This window comes from Brachyhypopomus gauderio, chromosome 15, assembly GCF_052324685.1.
Source record: "Brachyhypopomus gauderio isolate BG-103 chromosome 15, BGAUD_0.2, whole genome shotgun sequence".
NCBI classification, from domain to species: Eukaryota; Metazoa; Chordata; class Actinopteri; order Gymnotiformes; family Hypopomidae; genus Brachyhypopomus; species Brachyhypopomus gauderio.
The window spans coordinates 6,539,647-6,557,918 of NC_135225.1; the positions used below are offsets into that span (position 1 = coordinate 6,539,647).

At 40.3% G+C, this 18,272-nt stretch overlaps 2 protein-coding genes across 5 annotated transcripts; one reads left to right on the forward strand and one right to left on the reverse strand.

Annotated features, from left to right (window-relative positions):
* Positions 1 to 209: 209 nt before the first annotated feature.
* Positions 210 to 3,777, forward strand: cyp17a1 (cytochrome P450, family 17, subfamily A, polypeptide 1). The gene is made up of 8 exons (XM_076973907.1): positions 210 to 608; positions 739 to 877; positions 1,035 to 1,264; positions 1,373 to 1,459; positions 1,585 to 1,794; positions 2,007 to 2,176; positions 2,277 to 2,380; positions 2,551 to 3,777. The coding sequence occupies exons 1-8, from the start codon at positions 294 to 296 to the stop codon at positions 2,841 to 2,843; spliced, it is 1,548 nt and encodes a 515-aa protein (XP_076830022.1). The 5' UTR covers positions 210 to 293; the 3' UTR covers positions 2,844 to 3,777.
* Positions 3,778 to 5,601: 1,824 nt separating this feature from the next.
* On the reverse strand, positions 5,602 to 13,907 carry wbp1la (WW domain binding protein 1-like a). 4 transcript variants are annotated; one of them, XM_076973908.1, is made up of 6 exons: positions 13,078 to 13,907; positions 11,734 to 11,867; positions 9,080 to 9,115; positions 8,447 to 8,549; positions 6,892 to 7,053; positions 5,602 to 6,635 (listed from the first exon to the last, which is right to left on the reverse strand). In XM_076973908.1, exons 1-6 carry the CDS (start codon positions 13,184 to 13,186, stop codon positions 5,902 to 5,904), a joined length of 1,278 nt encoding a protein of 425 aa, XP_076830023.1. In that variant the 5' UTR covers positions 13,187 to 13,907; the 3' UTR covers positions 5,602 to 5,901. The 4 variants fall into 4 exon arrangements, with proteins under 4 accessions (XP_076830023.1, XP_076830026.1, XP_076830024.1 ...); XM_076973911.1 differs by lacking the exon at positions 13,078 to 13,907 and adding an exon at positions 12,010 to 12,163; XM_076973909.1 differs by lacking the exon at positions 9,080 to 9,115 and having other exon boundaries at positions 13,078 to 13,897.
* Between the last annotated feature and the right edge of the window lie 4,365 nt (positions 13,908 to 18,272).

Sequence of the window (18,272 nt, forward strand, 5' to 3'; positions counted from 1 at the left end):
AAAGATTTGTTCAGCAACTGTCGAAATGACATGTTCACAGTAACAAATTAAATTGCGACATAAACACATTTAAAATGTCTTTATAATTACAAAAATAACTGCTGCTTTCCTTTGGATTTAAATTGGCATTGACTGTTAAAGATAGGCGAAAATATTTTAGGGTCAAGGAAGTGGCATTGAAGAAATCATATAAAAATCCACTGTCAGCTTTCTCACAGCCTGTGAAGTGCAAGGGACCATACTGCTAGATGTAGGTCTACCTGACATGTTAAATCACTTCTAGACATCTCAGAATGGCTTGGCCTATTTGTGCATGTGTTTTTGCTGCAGGAATAATAGTGGTCCTTTATTTGAAGAGGAAAATACAGGGCTTTCTGACTGATGACAGAAGCCCCCCAAGGCTCCCTTCTCTTCCTATTATTGGGAGCCTTCTCAGTCTAAGAAGTGAAAGCCCTCCACATATCTTCTTTCAGAAGCTGAAGAAAAAGTATGGAGATATTTATTCCCTTATGTTGGGCAGACATAAACTTGTCATTATCAACAATCATCGCCATGCAAAAGAAGTCCTGCTTAAGAAAGGGAAAATATTTGCAGGGAGACCACGCACTGTAAGTAAACTCTATCAATCCTAATTTCATAACAAAAATGTTTTTCACATTTACTTTTTTAATTGGACCACCATGTACTAGATTTGCTAAGCTCTTGAAGAAAAAAAAGGAACTTTTTATTTTCCTCAAGGTTACTACAGACCTCTTAACACGAAATGGAAAGGACATCGCATTTGCTGACTATAGTGCTACATGGAGGTTTCATCGAAAAATTGTCCATGGGGCTCTTTGCCTGTTTGGAGAAGGAGCTTCATCTATAGAGAAAATTAGTAAGTATCAAATTTATTTATTACTCTCGTGACACCGTGCTGTAAAGTCACTCTGCTGTTTTTTTGTAGTACGTAAGTAAGTATATGAACATTATGAAGTCACACAAATTTCAACTCTTTCTTAATCTAATCTTTCCTCATACCTGTTCCCTTCTAGTTTGCAGAGAGGCGAGCTCTATGTGTGAGACACTGGCTGGTTTGCAGAGCTCTGCTGTTGATCTAGCCCCAGAGCTGACTCGTGCTGTCACAAACGTGGTGTGTGCCCTGTGCTTTAACTCCTCATACAAACGTGGAGATCCTGAGTTTGAAGCTATGCTCCAGTACAGTCAGGGCATTGTGGATACAGTTGCCAAGGATAGTTTGGTGGACATCTTTCCATGGCTACAGGTGAATTTTAATATCAAGAGCATGTGGTGCTTAAAATGCCTAAACTGCTACATGTGCAATACACTTTACACTAGAATCTATATAAGTCACCCTCATCTTTGCCTGCAGATGTTTCCAAATGAAGAACTTCGACTTTTAAAGCAGTGTGTTTCCATTAGAGACCAGCTACTTCAAAAAAAATACGAGGAGCACAAGGTGAATGATGAGAAAGCAATATTTTGAATGTTTCTTTTAACCATTATTATGTCTGTATCACACATCTGTCATTTACTTACATGATCATCGACTTCAGCTCACTTGAGATGTGTCTCCCTCTACAGGCAGACTACAGTGACAACATCCAACGGGACCTGTTAGATGCCTTGCTTCGGGCCAAGCGCAATGCTGAAAACAACAACACAAGCACTAATGATGTTGGGCTAACTGAAGATCATCTGCTGATGACTGTAGGAGATATATTTGGGGCTGGGGTGGAGACTACAACAACTGTACTGAAGTGGTCCATAGCTTATCTTATACACCATCCACAGGTACAGTAAATATCAATCAGTACTTTTAGAATGAAATGATTATGCTTTTCATTATTTTTATGATCTTTGGTAATATTTGGGTTAATAATTATTGAATACATATATAACTCAGTCTACACCACTAAACTCACTTTAGTTTAGCTAGTCAGGGAAGGTAAGAGAGAATTTGCTTATTCATTTGTCAATGGTTTTCTACTGTGTCTCAATTCTAGGTTCAGAAAAAGATTCAGGAGGAATTAGACAGTACGATTGGGGGTGACCGGAATCCTAAACTTAGTGATAGAGGAAATCTACCCTACCTGGAGGCAACGATCAGAGAGGTGCTCCGCATTAGACCTGTGTCTCCACTGCTTATTCCACATGTAGCACTCTCAGACTCCAGGTAAGTCCAGCCCACTTCAGACTTAATGTGAAACACAGCATGTACCAGAGGGAAGCGTTTGAAACAAAGGTGTGTTTATACATTATCTGCTATTTTACAGTATTGGAGACTATACCGTGGAGAAAGGGACACGTGTCATCATTAATCTGTGGTCTTTGCATCATGACGAAAAAGAATGGAACAACCCAGAGTTATTTGATCCTGGTGAGAAAATAAAATCAACAATTGAGAAATAATAGTAAATATTCTCAGAATAAGGCACCCATGTTGGGTTTTGAACAGTTTATCTAGGGAAATGCAGCTGTATTTCTATATTGTGTTGTATTGTTTGACTAAATGTAATGTCTAATATCTGCTTGTCATGTTGCGAGCAGGGAGATTCCTGGACGAAGGAGGACTGAGTATCCCATCAGTCAGCTACCTCCCGTTTGGGGCTGGATTACGTGTGTGTCTTGGGGAAGCCTTAGCCAAAATGGAACTCTTCCTCTTCTTGTCATGGATTTTGCAAAGATTCACTTTGGAGACGCCCATTGGCCAGCCTTCACCTGACCTGCAGGGCAAGTTTGGGGTCGTCCTCCAGCCCCAGAGGTATAAGGTCAACGCCAGACTCAGGGCTGGCTGGGAAAAGAACCTCCATCTCCACCAGAACAATGCGGTTGAATCATAATTATTTTTTTACCCCCATTTTTTCCATAATAAAACCTCATAACTGCACTCTTTTTAACATAGCGATAATGATAGTGATAAGTGCATGGGCTATAAGGCAAGGATAAGCACTCCTCATTGCTCCTATAGTAAACATAATAGATCTCAGCTACATTCTCTTTGGCTGATAACTAAAAAGGTACATTTCTTTAAGCAGGTTGTTTTCAGTCATGGTAAATAATTTCTTTAGGATCAAAACCAGATCATATGACTCGAAGGCACAATACAAGCAAGAGAAGTTTAAGCTATTCTTTTTCCTTCAGTCCTTTAATCTGTTGAAATCTGTGCTGGAATATTGCTGTTATTTTATATAAATTGTAGAATACAAGTAAAAACACTATTTACAAAGTAACTGGCATTTAAAGTTGTTTTATTCATAATGTACATTCTTTGATATTCATTTGGCTGAGGCTTTATACAAAATGTTATCCATATGCAGTTTTATTCAGGAAAAAAAGGAGCAACTACAAATACAAACTGAAAACATAGTACCAAGTCTCACTTCAGAGCTAAACTCAACCAACTGGCTTCTTAAACCTTCGTTACCTTAAAGCTCAAAAGTTCACTGCATCCAAAACAGTGCAATGATGCCTTATTTAGGCAAAAATAAATGAATCTCATTCATATTTAATAATTACTCATTCTGATTCCAATTCCTTCTACCATACACTTTTGGTCTCAAGACATTGACAGACAATAAAATAAAATAAAAATACTTGGCGCTAGACCTACAGAGGAAACATGGTGGCACCATTCCTCCAAATTTCAAGATGCTTGAAACAGATTACACAGTTCAAGCAGCAACTGTATCAACTGTGTAGAACAAAAAAAAAAAAGATTTAACACCAAATGCACTTGAAAACATAAGGCTGCATATGGGAGTTTCAGTTTTAAAATGCACTTGTTATTTTTATTTGTTTGCAGAATCAGTGTTTGCAGCAAACACTGTTCAAACTGGAGCTTACACTATCTAGTGAATGATGTTTGTTTAAGAGAAATCTCCATTTACACAGACAATCTAGCCTGGTATTATCATTGGGGACAACAGCCTATCTGTACCCTTTGAACTGAGAACTATCTATTGCTGGAAGATTTACTGATTATTTACACCAAAAGGTCAAATAAACATACTACCTCAGCTAACAAGGAGCTTGAAATCCCTTCTCAATCGCTCAGTCAAGGTAGGAATGCAGTGGAGCAGTTTCTACTGCCACAGTACAACAGACTTGAACTCATTACAATCTTTCAAAATAAGGTGCACTGACATAACATAGGGGAGGGTTCAAAACAGAATTAAAACATTGTCTAGATGCATGCCTGCAGTGACAAAAATAGCTCTTTGTAGTACTGGGTCTCATTTTCTAACAAACTGGTAAAAGTTGTAGGTACCGTGAAATATTACAAGCTTATTCTGGGGTTTTACACAGTGCTAGAAACTGTGATATGGGAACAAAAATAATGACATCCATCAAACAACTGATCAAGTAAAACATTTAAGTGAAAAGTTGTTATTGTTAAGGTCACAGCCATTAGTACCATACATGTGTACACACACACACACACACACACACACACACACACACACACACACACACACACACACACACACACACACACTTAAACCACCCTCCTGGAAGAAATCTCCATCCACACTGGCCTAGTTATTTACACAGGAATTCTTTTATAAAACATATACGATATTCCATTAAGGCATATGAATGAGTAAAATATGAAAAATCAACAAAAGGCACCTAAATATGCAAGCTGTATTATTACCAGAACACACTAACAAAACAATAGATGCAGTCATTTGAAGCAGTCCTGTTATACATTTTTTTATCTCCACAACTTACCTTAAATGTATACTTTATGATAGAAACAGAGTTGACAGCTATATATAAAATCATTTTGAATATTTTGTTGAAAATACTAACATTTCAGTTTGTGATGAAAAACTCATGCGCGCACGCACACACACACTCACAAAAAGAAAAGCCTACCAAATAAAAGCACATTTTAATCAAATTAAGTTTTTAAACCCAGACTTTGAGCTAGGCATAGTACACCAGTCAACCATTGCACCATTACAGTATGTAGAACAAAGATCCCACTGCCTAACAAGAGGCGAGGTGGTGACCTACCATAACAGACTGCTGCTCAGACAGGCTACACAGTAGCCCCTGCTGTCTGCTAGCTGCTCTGCTATGGGGCGGATGCTTCCTGTGGGACCCAGGAAGGCACGCTCACCTTTCTTTTTTCTTGCTTTTTTTGCAGTGCATAATCTAGTCCCTCTGAGGGGGAGTAGCATATAAAGGAAGGCTACATTCAGGCAGCAGAGTGGAATCCCCAAATGCTGAAAACCTGTGTGTGCATATGTGTATATATATATGTGTGTGTGTGTGTGTGTGCGGGGGCGGGGCACCTTTAAAAGATCTTTTGCACCTGCTTTATGCACATGAACAGAAATCTTTTAAAGAAGCAAACAGTACACCAATAACTGTGTGTGTGTGTATATATATATATATATTATAAAAATCTTCTGACATTCACTCAGCCCGTCACTAGATACACAAGTCATCAAGTAGTAAAGATACTTTTCACGTGATGGCTGTATTAGGTCCGTCAGATAAAAGAAAATCTGATTTAAAGTTTAAATGGAGGAATAACATTGTCAAACAAGTGTATAAGAGTTTGACATTTTGTGCATCTCTCACTTAAACTGAATCGTCAAGAATTTTAATAAACAATATTGCCCTAGCATCAGTCACTGCGCCTCGTGTCATTTTAGTATCATCCTCTGAACAACTGTTAGTGGCATTAAAAACCCCACCCATTACAGGCACCTTATTCAGCGCTGTAACATCTTTGAAACCCTCTCTTTGATACGTTCTTACAGAACCGTAAAACACTGCTTTCACACATTCTCACTTAGGACACAAAAAAAGAACCAAAGAGTAGTACAGAGAGACAAATTAGAGAGACAGCAGTCAACAAAGCATTAGTGTTGTAGGTGGTGGTGTTTAAATTTGGGGGTCAGTATTGCTGCCATGATGAGGGGCCTCCTGTTCACTGATGGTGTGTAGATGAAGGCAGACGGGAGGCCGGTGTAGAAGCTCCCTGGGCTCATGGCCTCTCTCTGGGTCAGGAAAGCCCTGCTCCTCATCCCCAGGTGCCTGAGGGTCATTGCTATGGAGGTTGCAATTATCACAGAAGTCATGCTCCCTTAACCCGTCTCTGTCCAGAAGTTCCTCCAGCTCCTTCATCTCCTCCTCCTCCTCCTCTCCTTCCCCAGGACCATGGCTACATACACACACTTCAATTCCTGAGTCACCCGTAAAGCGTCTATGGCGTCCGAGGGTCCTGTCCTTGCCATCGGGACAACCATCCAGCCCTTGCTCCACGGACTCTGGGAGTTCCTTGCAGCTGCCTTGTTTGCTGATGTCTGGTGACGTGGCTGAAGCTACGTGCTGCAGCTGGTTCTCCTCCTCGAAGCTCAGGTAGGGTTTGTGGGCATCTACTGCTGGGCAGTGTACAGTAGGGCAGCGAGGCTCCTCTATGCAGTCCCCCGTAGAAGTGATCTCTGACAGAGGGCCCCTAGGGCCGCACTGAGGCAACGGGCAAAGTTCCTGAGGCTGCTCAGGACTTAGTACGTCAGGGCCTTGGCCAGGCTGAGAGGCACTATATGGAGGAGGTGGTGTTGGGGGTCTGTTCTCCACTTCCTCATATGCTGGTAAGAGGTAGCTAGGCAGAAACCCTTCAAACAAGCAAATGAAACAGGAAGACAGGAAATAAACGTACTTTATAAATAAAATTAAAAAACTTTACAAACAATCCAGAGGAAATCAACAGCTTGAACAGACCGCCCCCCTCCCTTTCCGTCACTAACCGAGCTAGATGTAGAAATATGCACACGGTTGTCAAACGGCACAGGCACAGAGGAGCTTACACGGCAGACAAACCAAAGAAATACAAGCGGACATCAGTGTACAGGGACAAAGCACGTTACTTACTGAAGTAGAAGGGCAGGGAGGTGTAATTATGGACCTCTCTGTAGGCAATTAGGTTGATCTCATGCTGCCGCTGTTGTTGTTGCAGTCGATGTTTGGTGCGACGATGATGACACACACAACAGCAGCTCAGGATAATAATGACAGTCCAGACCAGCCAGAACCCTGAGGAACACAAACATCACATTTATCCTTGCTGCAGTAAGAACATTAAATACTTTTAATATAAATGGCAATATTGACCAACATTGAATACAACAGCATACTGGGATATTTTAGGTACCATTTTAGGCAGGCAATGCTAGAAGATTCAACAGTAATAGAGATCACCACTGTGCAGTAAGAAATATAATGCATGATGTATAAATGCGTAATGTATACACTACAGCATCGTGTGATTTGATACATTTCTTGTAGTTGCACAAGAACTCCTCCTTTGCAATAAATGGTATAGAACAGACAATCCCCCACAATACAGACTTTGACACCTGATATCAACTAAGAATAATAATAATAAAAAAAACAACATGATGAATCAGGATGGATCACTGGTCAGGCGATGTAGGTCAGTGTCATCATTAGACCCCGAGCGTGTGAAACGTCCCAAATAAAGCACAAGCCGTTTTTGGCAAAAGGGGCTTTACTTCTCCAAATAGAGAAGCTCAAGCATCTGTTTACAAGGGCCGGTCCGATCACATTACTGACTAGACAGACCCGCCTAGGCCAGCTGTATTCGCAGCAGCATGAAAACAACAAAGTGCAGTCCTCGATTCAGCAGATGACATGCCATAATTATCATAGAGATTAGTGCACAGTTATTAAAATAGATGGTACACCAGAGGGAGACGGTAATCTGATAAGATTGTAGCATGACCAGTGAGAACATAATAATTGGACAATAAATGTCACAAAGTAAAAAAATAAAAAGAATATTAGTCATTATTATTAGTAATATTAGTAATATAGTCTTGTGACTTCTGACATCACTATGAGCTTATAGGTTGAAAATTTGGTAATGCCCAATGCAGTCTCTGTTTAAAGACCATTCATAAAAAGTTGAATTTAGAATATTTCCAAAAAATCTATGTATACATTGGTTTTCAAAGCCATTATATGGACACTTAAAACTGGTACCAATTCAAAGTACTTTCTTGTTTATTAGAATTCAACTTTTCAATCCAACTGAACCATTTAAACCAGAAAAATAATTTAAATTAAATGTTGAGAACAAAATATGTTAACATGCTACACATTAAGACCCATTTTGTTAAAAGCCTACCATGCATAAATTAAAAGCTACAGGAAAAAAAAACATTCTGTTACGAGTGTTGACTGATCAACACTTTTGTGCCTCTAACACATGCATGCAAAACATACACAAATGTAGTGTTGAATTAAATGCTACTTTACACAAGATGTATTACCATATCCCCCACCTTGCACAACATGGAGGAATCCAGAAACAGTTCCCTGTTCAAACATGACCTACATCATACAGTATTTTTTAGCACCTGGCCCTTCAACCATGAGGGAGCGGGAGGTGCTGAGAGGTACTTACACCACAGCTCGTAGTAGTAGCTGCAGCACTGAGACTCTCCGCAGCAGTGGCCCGAGTCACACACATAGGTCTGGTTGTTCACGCCAGTGCACAACAGCTTGCTCTACAAACCCAAACACACAAGGCACATCAAACAAAGTCTGCTTTGCTTAGTACTCATGACTTGCAATATTCACTATGGTATGTTCTTCATGTGCATGTGTGCGCATGCATTTAACCGTTTCTTTCATCAAGTTACACTGCATTCTACCCTGACCTTGAGACGGTGTAACAACATTGTGTGGGAACCAAAATAAAATGTTGTCGGGTAATGGTGCAAGCGGAAAGATAAGTCTTAAATGCAAGGATCGTTTACATCTGTGGCAGGTAATAGAATTCACAGATCATCTCGCATTAACAGCATGTCAAGCCAAGTAGTTTAAAGAGTGTGTGGATATGAGGTATAATGTTGGTAAATATGACAAAACTGTTAAACTCTTCATATAAAGTCTTTGCAAAGCCATCAGCATGAAAACAGTTTGAACAAAAGTAAAACCTCAGTATTATACTACACAAAAAATTTAGTTCTACAAGGAAAATTATGTGGCAGGTAAAAAGCTAGTTTATTTATTTATTATTTGTTTACTTCAATACCTGCTGAAGGCCTGGAAAGAAAGGCATAGTGTAGTCCTGAGGGAAGAAAGGCATAGTGCAGTCCTGAGAAAAGAATTTTCAGCTACCTCAGCTCAGACACTTTAATATCACACACACACACACACACACACACACACACACACACACACGACTGGAGAGCCAGAGGAAGGTCAAGTCCAGGCTATTCTGTACCCCACATGAGCTACACAGTCTGAAGGCTGGTCTCGATTTAAGTGCACCCCCCCCCCCCCACTCAACATTTAGAATTCAGAAAACCATGCCAGGGAATGCAAGTAAACAGGATGGCATAGGCAGGCTGCCTCTCCCAGTCACACAGACATATGAACGAACATGTGCAGGCGCGCACACACACGCATACACGAGCGCATGCGCACAAGTGCACGCACAGCACTGAATGTGTTCTGAAAGAATTCAACACCAAGAATACAAATCTGCATGGTTCCATATTTGAGATTATATAATCGTAATACATAATGTATGATATAAACTACTACAGGATAGAGAATGTTTAATTTGTGCAAGATGAGTAATGTAAATGGAGGAAAAAAGTTTGTGGTTTATAAATGGCCCAGAGTACAGAATATATAAGGCTTAACCCTAATTCATGATATTTAAGCATAAAAAAAGGTACAACATTAAACTAACAAACCTTACCTAGCTAATCAAGGCTTTCAGGACCATGAAAGCACTGCATCAGGCATGGTAAATTAGATGAGAAGAGCAGCAGCTTATATGAACATATCGGCTGGGGTTTAATCAGCCAAAATATTAAATATGCAAAGCACAGTAGAGCATGAATATACACTTGGAACTTAATTTACACAATGAAAACATAACACGGCTCCCCTTCATCATTTACCCTTACATCCAGCTAACAGGTACATTTGGTAAGTGTATGCAGAATACAGACAATCTGTTTCAACTGCACAACTTGGTCCCTAAACACAGGACCACTGACAGGAAATAATCAGGCTGGTGGACACTGTAGTGAAGCTGGTGTTGATGGTTTAGTTGCAGGTGTTGAACTGGTACAAGTTTAAATCAGGCAGAATTATTGCTGGGGGTGTTTAGATGCATCAGTGCTGGATTGAGATTGGTTAAGCTGCCCAAAACAAACAGCTCCATGTTTTCCTGTTGATGGTGATTAAACTACATGATGGCAAACAAATTCTCCATAACAAACATTATCCAAAAGCTGCCCACAGAAGGTTGGTTTTGCTAAAAGGTGTCCCCCAGCAAATCAGTTGATCTATTTATACAGGAGACTGTGGTCCCTCAAGCCAACAATAAAATAAATGCAACCCGACAATTCTGACAACATGTTACCTTTGTATAAATGTAAAATTAGAATCAAAATGCAGGTTTCAAATTGATCCAAATAAATTTCATTAGAATTTTAAAATCATAGTGGTAATACCTCAACAAGTCAAAAGGAAGGAAATGAAGAGCTATCTCTCCCCTAAACCATATATAGCTACAAATCAAATGTTGCCACCTTTAGATTAATCTGTTCTGCATCAAAACTAAAGCCAAAGCGCCATCAACTCTTTGAGCTGAAGTTCTCTTGGTGGATTTGAGCACTGTGACTGTGTGGTGTTTCGGCCCGAGTAGGCCCAGCAGGAACAGGGACAGCTGCTACCTTAGCGCTTCTGAACTGATATTTTTAAATGACTGGTGCCTCTAATGATTCACTTGATAACCACCGCCAATTTACAACTGAAATGAAACGCTCAAACGTCAGTAAAGCCTTATGCCGACTAGGCCTACACTTTAACGCCGACCGGTCTTTTAAATTATACCTAAAAAAAGTCACTTCTGAATATATCCAAAGTGTTCCCTCAAAAAGCGTTCATGATGTGATTATACCCAAGTAAATTAGACATTTAACTGCTCCTAACGTCGCCGACCTGGCTCCGCGTCAGCCTGTATTATATAATCCAGGAAGCATATTTTGTTCAAAAGTTAACATCAAAATAACTCATAACAAGGGCTGGCAAACCGCTCAAGTAAATATATATAGTTAGCTATAAGGAAACAAAAATATAATTTATTAGTTATTTTCATTCCGTCACAACTGACCCCACCAACACCAACCGAATTAAAATAACAACCTCCGTGGGGTTGTGAATGTACCAGGTCGGAGAATTAATGTAGAGCGACCCGACTAGCTGAGCGGAACTGTAATAGTTGCTAAACACTCCTGGATGCCCCGTCTGGCTAAGCCGGGGATGCTAATTAGCGGCTAGCCGGCTAGTTGTTTCTACACAGCTAGCTCGCTACCGCTAGCGCTTTACGGACTTTTTAAAACACAAAAGCTAATTGGCTCGCGACCCCCAAGACTCTTTACCACAAAATAAAAAAACGGACAACTAGCCAGGCTAGCTAGCCAGCAAAGTATCTGATTGAGCTAGAGTCGAAGCCAAAGCAAATCATTTTATTAAAAAGAAATGTCTGTTGTCACGTATAAACGCTAAAAAAGAATAAAATAAACACGGGAGTTTCTCGTCGACTTGTTGACAACATTGTCAAAGAGCTCAAAGAGAGTGGTTAGCTAGCAACCACTAGCTAGCGAGGCGGCGGTTAGCTAGTGCGCGAGGCGGCGGTTAGCTAGTGCGCGAGCGGGCGTCGCTAACCTCCGGGGTCGCTCCCTCCGCCGAGGCGGCGGCGGCGGCGGCTCCCGCGACGGTGTTCAGCAAGAACAAACCCATTCTCAGCGCGGCGTGTTCTGCCTCCCACAGTCCGCGCTTTCTGGTAGCTGTCGATACATCTGCGATACGGGATGGCATTTAGTAAACAAACAAAGCCAGCTTTGTTTATTTCCCCTTTTTTTCTTCTTCTTTAACTAACTTAATTAGCCAGAAAGCTACACAACTCCGAAAGTACACTCGCAAGTCCCGCCTTCTTCATACTTTGCTATTGGTCAGTTTGAGAAGAAACTTCCTGGTGTTGCAGTGAGGTTGTCCGATCACTGGCTGCTCGATCGGTCACTCCAAAAATATCTGCATCGCTGTCATCGATGTCAGGGTACAAATAGGGTGCGACTTTGTAACGAGGCTCCTTACAGTTGATTGCAAAGAAATCAGGTGATCTTGAGTTAAAGGGCCAGGAAAACTTTCAAACGTGAAGCCAATTGGACGAATAGGTTTGAAACTAATTTGTTATCACCTATCTACAAATGCGAAACAAAATGCCATTTATTTTTTTGTAGGCAATTGGATTTTAAGATTTATGCAGACAAATCCAGGAAGCCATAGAAGGGAACACAACAGGCAGTGGAGTAATGCATGTTAACTTGAGAATATGTTGTGAGTTGTGAGGATATATTCTGGAGACTAGTGACATGTGCGGGGAGCCTTTCCAAAATGTGAGTTGCGATGAAAAGGCACTAGACAAGCAATTGAGTTGCATCTCTGGAAATAAATTATCTTGGTGTTATATAAAAAAGGAAACCTGCATGTCTAGGTTATGATGGCAACGGTAGCTTGTTGTCCAGGACCACACCTAGATTTCTGGCATTTTCAGATATTGTGATAAGTGAGTTCTCAAAGGAGACGGGCAGATCATGGTGTGGGGAGGAATCGCTGTTCTGTCTGGGCGGCATTCAGTTTTAAGATGAGCAGCCAGCTATGATGAGATGTCTGACAGGCATGCCAGGTTTAAAATTGAAATTGTTTTATCTGAGAAGTTGGAAATAATTTTTCATCAGCATAGAAGTACATTTACATTTATGGCAGACACCCTTATCCAGAGCAACTTAAATTTTTATCTCATTTTTTTTATACAAGTGAGCAATTTAGGGTTAACGGTCTTGCTCAGGGGCACCTCAGTCATGGCCTCAGGTCTGGGAATTGAACCCACAACCCTCCGGTCACAAGACCAGTTCCCTAACCGCCAGGCCATGACTGCCCTGGTAGTGAGTAGTAGTAGTGTAGTAGTAGTAGGAAGTAGTGAGTATAAAGATAAAAACAGAAACCAACCAAACATTGATCCTCTTGGGACACCCATAGAAAGCATGTGACTGGTAGACAGAGATCCTCTCCATGTCACTAGACAACAATGCCTGGGTAGGATGAAAACTACAGCCATATTGAGTCAGTGACACATAGACTAGAGAGGGTGGATAATCATGTCACAGGTAGCATAGAGATGTATGAATGTATGAGGACAGACAACAGTTTATCTGTTGTCACTCCAAGAAATGTCATTGTAGAGTACATTTGAAGCCTGATTGGGATCCTGAAATCTGTTCTTGGTGGGAAATGGTGACAATGATTATAAACAACACATTCTAAAATTTTGGAAAGAAGTAAAAGAAGCAGTTCTGGTCAGTAGCTGTTGATATAAAGAATGTTATTTTTAAACAATGGTAATAACTTGTGGTCTTGAAAGCAGTTAGCGCATGATCCGATGCTATACAGCTGGTCCTTGGAAGTGAGATCGAACAGATGGGTGGTGGGGTTACAAGCTGGTAGCATCTGCAAAACGTCTGAAGGAAGAGGAGAGAAAGTTGTTAGGGAGCCGGAGGAAGATGGGTAAGGGCTGAAAGGTATTACTGAAGAAAATGAGGGTCTTGTTAACAAATGTGACAAACTCTGTCGGTGTTGGGAATAAGGGAGGGGAGGGAGCATGAGAAGTGAAGACAGCATTTAGCTCGTGTGGGTCTGATACAGAAGGATGACTTTGTAGCGTTGATGTCTGAAGTGAACTTTGATAGGAGAGTGTGAAATAAGTGGAAATATATGAGTGGTGAACTCAGCTGCTCATAATTCTGTGCAGTTTCTGCAGAGCACTTTAGACAGCCATGATACTGGGGTGTGACCTCTCACTGGCCTAGAGGGGCAGATTCAAACAAAATAATCAAATAATAAAAATATATACAAATATGAGGTTATCTATTCAAATAATTACTTAAAGAACATTAGAATATTGATAAAAATTTTTTTATAATTTGACATAAATATGGCAAGGAAACAAGCAAGTAAACAAAAAAAGAATAACTATGCATACATAAATATACATATTTTGCTTTATAGCCTTCACTTACGTAATCGCTGACAAATGACAACCTCTCTGACTTAGACTGAATTTGATTGGAACAATTTTTTCAAATGTATTTGTTAATGCTATTTTGACAGACATAGTTATGAACCCACATCCATTTTCATTTTGACTATGTATGTTTCTTTCCACCACTAGAGTACCACTCCTTAGGTGAAGCCCTTTGAACCATTCAGCCAACTTTAAAGGAACAAAAGCAAACAAATCACATTGTTCTTTCAGGAATTTTTCTTGTTCAGTGCCTTTCATTTCTTCCTTTTTTAAGGCACTTCTCTCATTCAGAACAGAGAAGTCAATGGTTTCTTACATCCCAGCTTGACAAGTTAGGAGGATACAAGCTAATCCCCTTAATCTGTCCATTCTCCCGTGCAGTGCCAAAGGGGGTGTGGGACCTGGCGCAAGTAATCCTATAGAAAAAACAATAGGATTAGTCCCCGACTCTTGGAGTGACAATCAGGTATCTACTGACTGATTTGCAAAGTAGGCTCGAGTTTCTTCAAATGTGCTTTTTTTTCTTCTCCTCTAGTTAAGGGGTGCCTTTCACTAAGTGCTGGTGGGATTCCTGGAGGAGAAACGCTGGAGGTCTGTATGAAAGGCATGTATTCTTTAGGTCCAGTGCCAGCAGATGACTGACAGGTCCTCTCCCACACCAAAGAGGGCGGGGCAGAGGGGAGGCACGGTGGGCCTAGGCTGGCCCCACCTCTTTACCCTCTCATTCAACTCAATTATAATTCAAGCAACATTGCCTCTGCAGACAGGAGTTTGACACACAGATCAAACTGATTTTCCTCTTGCATATTCCATTATTTGAAGAGCAAATCAAGATGTCAGGATAGTTTAGAGAGATTCAATATGCATAAAATTCATAATAGTACCTTAGTTCTAATATTCGTTTATGATATTATGCAGGATATTGTTACCCTGCATATGTACTTTGTAAAAAAACAAACACACACACACACACACACAAATTCAATATGCATAAAATTCATAATAGTGCCTTGGTTCTAATATTCATTTATGATTTTATGCAGGATATTGTTACCCTGTATATGTATTTTGTAAACACACACACACACACACACTGTTTGTAAATTCAAATGTACTCCTAAATTACTCCAAACCTTTGAATGAATGTTGAGTTAATTATAAATTATAGATGAATATGTGGTTAATAATTTTTACAGTGCAACTGTGCAAAACCTAATAAACAATACACATGTGTATCCTTAAAGACCATCTAATCTAATTATGGAATTTCATGTTAGGTGAATTTTTGGAAGTTGTGCAAGTTTTTCCTATGACCTTTAGATGGCAGTATTGGTGTAAAATTACCAGTAAGCTCTCTGATATGCTTGAATGAGCTGTAACCTGGTCCTGGCTGTGTGATTATCCGCTGTGACACCCGATACTTGACTACAAGTTAATGCAGCTCGGGAAAGGCACCATCCTGTAGGAAATACGGGTCACCTGCTCTGAAAAGGAAGTCCTTGATTCCATTTAAGTCCAGTGAACTTGGCCAAGCAAAACATGGTCTAACTCCTAACTAATGCTCATGTTACACTTGGAGTCTTTGTGGTCGAGGATAAATGCAGGTGAATTTAAGCTACATTTATGTCTCATGTTTCCAGGTTGTGCAGTAACTTTTATAAAAAAAATTTGTCCCTGGTTCATGGACTAATTCAAGATCAGGCTTTTCATCTTTCTTTCTTTATTCACCCATTTTCTTCTCTTATTTAAGTATCTTCTGAAAATACAGCCCGAGCTAACTGTGATCGCCACCCTTCTGAGGTAGAACCTAACGTGGAGGATAGTGTTTCACCTGATAAATACTTTGCTCTGTCTTACCAGTTCCCAGTAGCTTCCCAACATCTGCCAGAAGAATCACAGTGTAATTAAAGCTTTCAAGAGGCAGGTTTGAACTCTCACCAGATGCATCATTACTTTTGTCACATTGTGTTTTGTTGTCTAAATTTATGAAGCGGTCTCTGCTCAGGTCACTTGCAGTGGTTTTCCCCCTTTACTCTTAACACTGTTGTGATACTAGAGCATGTGTCCAGCAGAGGAACAGATGCTTTACACACAAACAAAACAACCGGAGCTATGAATTAAAACAAATGAGATCAAAATGTTTTCGAACTTCACTTTATAACTGTCAGTGCAATTCTCACCATCCCAGTGGTGTCCTCCATATCATCACAGAACAGAGAATGATGCCATATTTGCTGTGTAATACTGATTGTCTCGGTGGAGAGAAAACTAAGCAGATAGGCTGGACCTAAACTTAATTTCCACTGGCAGCAGATTATCTTGTACAGGTTCAGAGTCGAATCTTATGTAGTCTTTATCCTGTTCAGTAAACATTAATCTCACTCATTCAGCCTTCATTCTTTATTCACCCTTTTCATCCCTTATTTTTGTATCTTTTAAAAATGTAGTCACTTTATAACTCTCTGTTGTAAATAACAATCTATTTGCATGGATTGTATACAGCAGCATGTGAACAAAGAATACAGGAGAATCCCAAGTTACGTATTCAAATGATCATTCTCCCAGGCACCCCAGACACTCCCCATGGTCTGGGAACCCAGGGCAGACGTGTTCACTGCATCTTCCCTAAAGCCAGTTGTTCACCCACAATTCCACTTGTGTCTCTTTTATCCCGTTGTGTCAGATGGCATTTTTGATTGGGTCGCCTCAAATCTGGATTGCACAAACATCTAGATTTTGCACTTAAAACCTAATAAATAAATATAATTGTGAGATGTAGTTTCTCCAAATATAGTAATGCTAGTAATGGACACTTTAAAACCCTTTCTGTCTAACACAGACACATATGTAAGAACAGACTGACATTTTAAACAGAATCCTTTTAGATGTTATTTGGGTCTTTCCTATAGGTAAAGTTGTATCCTATTCCCATTAACCTCACATTATACTGGACAAAGAGCTCATTCAGCTACACTTCAGGGGTGGTTCAACCACAAAGGTCAAAGGGGATATAAGTATGGATGGGATGAGAAGACCGGGCAGGTGAGTGGAGGGTCAGAAGGACAGTTGAGCCTGGCCAGTAGCTTGACAATGAGAAAGTGAAAGGGTGAGAGTTGGAGGCAAACAAGACCTCCAAAAACAAGAAGCTACAGTGAGCTATGGTGTAAAACAATGAAAGGCATAATGCAAGAACATCTTCATACTCCTGTTGTAAAGTGAGTAAACCAAAGCTTACACGACTAAGCCATGTCAAATTCAGCAAAAGCTCTTATATCTACCAGATTGTCCTAAATGACCCCATTCAGTGGCTGTCTTCATGCCTTGGTCACTAGGAAGGCCATCACAGTCATTTGTGGGTTGTTTGTTGTATGCTGATTGGTTTAAAAGTAAACCTGGAGATGGGTGAGCACGGGGTGGCAGACCTTGCTGTCCAGCCTCCAGGTGTAGTGGGCTTACCTCAGTGAACCACAGACGATGGAGGCGCCCAGCTGACCTACCTGAGAAGATGCTGTGCTGACTGTAATGAAGGGAACAAGCAAGGCCTTATGTTAAACTGTTATCCTACTGGCACAGGATACGTTTGCATATTTAATATGTTTACATATTTAACTGAGCCAAAATACAAAAATATAATTATGATTGCACTGCTCTGTTTTACTGTAACTGTCATTCAGAAGAGTTCCTGTAGGCCTAAGTTCAGATATCAGTAAATGGGAGCAGATCACTAGAGATTAGAGATGCTGCAGCCAAGAACGGGAAACGTTGCTCGTGTTGCTTGCACCATCACCCAAGGTTCGTACCATCTTTCAAACAGGCGGGGGTCAAGGGAAGATGGACAATTACGGATCATGACAGGTCATGTTGCACTGTGGGGCATCAATGAATGTAATGTAATGAACTAAATGAATTTTAAATGCAGTCTGATTTGTTACGGCACATGAGGCCTCAACAGGCCTGAGGAATATGGCTGTTGTCAACATTTAGATGCTTTTAGATGCTAAGGGAATATAGCAGAGTTAAATCGTTTAACATCAGGGTCAGATACTACTGAAGAACCAGATACATGTGATTAATTAAATTTAATTACCATATATCAAAACAAAAATTCCTTCAAGCAAATGAA

Coding starts and splice junctions, on each gene's coding strand:
- wbp1la (XM_076973908.1), bottom strand. CDS start 13,186: ATGGCTGTAGTTTTCATCCTACCCAGGCATTGTTGTCTAGTGACATGG. Junction 11,868..13,077: donor CCCAAGAGGATCAATGTTTG/GTTGGTTTCTGT, acceptor CCCGTATCGCAG/ATGTATCGACAGCTACCAGA. Junction 7,054..8,446: donor CTACTACTACGAGCTGTGGT/GTAAGTACCTCT, acceptor TGTGTTCCTCAG/GGTTCTGGCTGGTCTGGACT.
- cyp17a1 (XM_076973907.1), top strand. CDS start 294: ATGGCTTGGCCTATTTGTGCATGTGTTTTTGCTGCAGGAATAATAGTG. Junction 1,265..1,372: donor ACATCTTTCCATGGCTACAG/GTGAATTTTAAT, acceptor CTTTGCCTGCAG/ATGTTTCCAAATGAAGAACT. Junction 1,460..1,584: donor AAAAATACGAGGAGCACAAG/GTGAATGATGAG, acceptor CTCCCTCTACAG/GCAGACTACAGTGACAACAT.